Genomic DNA, 4,082 nt, shown 5'->3' with positions numbered 1-4,082 from the left:
CCCCACAACAGAGGGGTCCTCTGAGAGACCAGGCAAGGTAGATAATTGTTTAATGCCTTCTGTCTCTAAGGCAGCTATACCAAAAGCCCACCGGAACCCTTTTGGGTCCTTGCAATACCCTCTTCTAAGATAGTCTATGCCAAGGATACATGGAGCATCCGGGCCAGTCACAATGCGGTGCTTTTCCCACTCATTCCCAGTCAGACTCACTTCAGCCTCCAATACAGTCAACTGCTGAGATCCCCCTGTCACTAAGTTGATAGCAGTATCAATGGCAGCTCGATAGGCATGAGCCAGGCCCCAGCATGTTACAATGATTTGTGTTACTTTGGAACTGCCAGAATCATGACACCTTTTTCTCAAGCATTCTGCCAGTTTTTGAGGATTTTGCAGTTGTTCAGGGGTGAATTTCCAAAACACTGGGGGTGCCAACTGCTCTAGATGCCTGCCCATATCCTCCCATACTCCCTGCCACCCACAACTATACTGCCTCCGGGCAGATCTCCGGATGAGCTTCCTAAGTAGTTGTTTAACTTTAAGCAGAACCTGAAGTGCATTCAGGAGGCAAAACAACAAGACTATGCTGGTCTGAGTATCCCAAGGATATTCAATATCTTGGAGAGCTATTGTAGCAAGCTCGGAGGGTAAGAGGGTGGTGAAGGAGGAAGGGAGAGTGATCCAGGAGGATACAGGGGTGGTGAAGGAGAAAGGGAGAGTAATCAAGTAAGAAAAAATATCTTCCCCTTTCCCCTCCACAGATTGACTCCCTAATGGAAAAAAACAATAGGTATAATTGCTAATAGTTTCCAAGATACAGTTTCCAAAATACAGAGTCGACGATGTTACTGAGTACAAATACCAAGTTAGAGTCATGACCAGATATCTCATCGTCTCATAAGCCATTGCTACAACACTCAGTACCATAATGATCTGAAACCAGGGCCCGGAGAGGATAAACAACATGACAGAGAGCAAATACGGAAAATAATGTACTATAATACTCAATTTGGAAAACAGGCGCAGCAGAGTTGAGATTAAAGCAATCAGCATTATGACAAGTGACTATTAAGCAGGTCTAATACACCAATTTTAGTTTAACACACTGTGGTCAGATCTGCCGTTATCTCAACCTTTCGAGCCCCACGTTGGGCGCCAAAAAGACTGTCGTGGTTTAACCCGGCTGGCAGCTAAACACCACGCAGCCGTTCGCTCACCCTCCCCCCTCCCTCTCTGGGACGGGGGAGAGAAATGGAAAGTGAAGCCCGTGAGTTGAGATAAAGACAGTTTAATAAGACAGGAAAATAATAATAACAAAATAATAATAACAATAATAACAATAATGTTACAATTATGATAATAGGAAAGTAATAATAATATGTACAAACAAGTGATGCACAATGCAATTGCTCACCACCCGCTGACCGATGCCCAGCCTAACTCCGAGCAGTCCGGCCCCCTCCCCCCGGCTAGCCACCCCTACATATTGTTTAGCATGACGTCAGATGGTATGGAATACCCCTTTGGCTAGTTTGGGTCACCTGTCCTGGGTCTGTCCCCTCCCAGCTCTTACTGCACCCCCAGCCTGCCTGTTGGCAGGACGGAGCAAAAGGCTGAGATGTCCTTGGCTTGGTATAAGCACTGCTCTGCAACAATTAAAACATCGGGGTGTTATCAGCACTCTTCTCATCCTAAGCCAAAACACAGCATTCCACCAGCTACTAGGAAGAAAATTAATTCTGTTCTAACTAAAACCAGGACAAGTCCTCACACCCATTCCTTTGAGCCAAAAGCAAGATGTCAATAGCAGCTTGATCCTGTAAAAGCAGATGTCGCAGACTATTTTGATCTGGTAACATCTCCTCAAGTATCTCTGTCGTGGCATAGGCTTGCCTCTTGGCTCAGCATACCAATTTTTCTAAGTTGTCACGTGCGGCCGCAGATGCCACTCCAGGCACTGAAATTGCTAATGCCGCTCTAGCTGCAACCCCACACAATTCAACATTATCATTGCAATCCAATGCAAGCAATGCCCATTTATGTCTGGTGATCTCACTCAACTGTAACAAGCTAGGAGCAAATACAATGAGTTTATCTATGTAACATGGACATCTGATAGCATTTGCAGCAATACCTTGCCAGACCCTATCACCACAAATCAGAAGTACATCAGGAGGTAAGGCCAAAGCTGTACAATTGTTCCAAACACTGTAGTTGTTACCCCTTGTCTCCATGCTATAAATCCCTAAACCCTGCTTAGCAGCGTCATTGTAATCACAGGTGTTATTTGTATTTCTATACCAGTATGGCCCTTTCCAGGTTCCTGTAGCAGGATTCATCTGATACCCACGGCTACATTCACATTTGTAGCCACCCTTCAGGTTGATACAGATTTGACTACAGATACCAGGGTTTTGGCATTCATCGATATCTCCACAGTTTCTCTTGTCTATAAACTCAAACCCAGCTGGACAGTCACATTCATTTATGATGCATTCCTCCAGGGGCTCATCACCCCAGTCCTTGCAGTCTCTCTGCTGGTTACACACTTTATTGATATCTATGCATTCTCCACTTCTGCAGTTGAATTTGCCAGGTCCAGAGCACTGAATAACATTGTTACAGTTTGCTTCATCAGTGCCATCCAGACAGTCTCTCACACCACTGCACTGCCTACTCCCATGGACACAGTTCCCATCTTCACATCTGAACTGGTCTGGCCTGCAGGTCCAGGAAGGGCAGTTAATTTCATCACTTCCATCCTTGCAATCAGGATCTCCATCACATCGCCACTTCTTGTGGATACATTCACCTGAGCCGCACTGCACCTCACTCGTAGAACGCTTCACTGGAGGTGCAGGCTGGCAGACACACTGCTCCAAAGATTCATCCGAGTGGTCGGAGCAGTCAGCATCATCAACACACACCCAGCTGATAGGGATGCAGGTAGAACTCTTGCACTGAAACTCATGAACACCACAGGTAGGAGGTGCACACTCCAGCTCATCGCTACCATCACTGCAGTCATCTTGAACATTGCAGACAAAGCTTTTGGAAATACATTGCCCACTACTGCATGTGAATTCTGCTGCACTACAAGTCACAATGCCACAATTCTCTTCATCTTCTCCACTGTCACAGTCCTTTTCACCATCACATTTCCAGGACACTGGGATACGCTGGGTTGACTGAGGACCACAGCTGATTTCATTTACCCGGCATGTTCTCGTATGACACAGCTCAGCACTCTCATCAGACCCATTTTCACAGTCCGGATCCCCATCACACTGCCATCTATTTGGCACACACTGACCACTGTTGCACACAAAGTCAGATTCAGCACACGTCTTCTTCACACAAGCACTCTCATCACTGCCATCTAAGCAGTCTTCACATTTTGCTCTAGCACCGTCGTCAGCAGTGCACAGGCCGGCGAGGGCGAGCAGCAGGCAGAGTGCCCCGCAGCGCGGCAGCACCCACTGCCGCCCTGCACCTGTGTCACTTATACTGCTCCTATTACCCATGCTGTTAGTGTCAGTGGCATCCTCCTGGTACCGTTTCTGTCTTTGTCGCCCCTTACTCTCCCCCTTTTCTTTTTGCCACTGACCATTCACCACAAATGGATGAGACACATGATTACTAGTTAGGAAAGAGAGTGTAACGTCTGCTTTACGGCTGCAGGCCGTGCCAGCTGCAACCCTAGAAGCTGTTTGTGAACGAGCCTGGCAGTGGTCATTTGGCAGTGTAATCTGCGTCTCTGCACTCCTGCCCCACAATAGAGCTAAATTGTCACTAGTAATCTGTAGAATGTGGCAACCCCACGGAATGTTATCCAGAAACATAGTTATAACACCGATCTGGGGACGAATAGTCTTTTTTGCATTGCAAGATAAACTTCTTATAAAAAGAATGCCAGAGAGAAGCAGCACAGCCGCTGCTGCCGCTGCCTCCATGGTTACGTCAGACAGGCTGCAGGGTCCTGATGTCCATCCCTCTGCTCTGTGCCGACTCGCCACACCGTGAGGGTCGGCTGCCACTGACGCCTCTGGTCTCCCAGATTCCTTTTTCCGCGTCTCTCCACGATT

General features: G+C 47.4%; 1 protein-coding gene across 1 annotated transcript; it reads right to left on the bottom strand.

Moving 5' to 3' along the window:
• Positions 1–1,974: 1,974 nt before the first annotated feature.
• On the bottom strand, positions 1,975–3,521 carry LOC311220845 (very low-density lipoprotein receptor-like; the record flags this gene model as incomplete). The annotated part of the gene is made up of 2 exons (XM_084304488.1): positions 1,975–1,978; positions 2,299–3,521. The coding sequence occupies 2 exons, from the start codon at positions 3,519–3,521 to the stop codon at positions 1,975–1,977; spliced, it is 1,227 nt and encodes a 408-aa protein (XP_084160614.1).
• Between the last annotated feature and the right edge of the window lie 561 nt (positions 3,522–4,082).

This window comes from Netta rufina (genome assembly GCF_964035555.1).
Source record: "Netta rufina genome assembly, chromosome: W".
NCBI lineage: Eukaryota > Metazoa > Chordata > Aves > Anseriformes > Anatidae > Netta > Netta rufina.
This window is presented reverse-complemented; position numbering and strand designations above follow the sequence as displayed.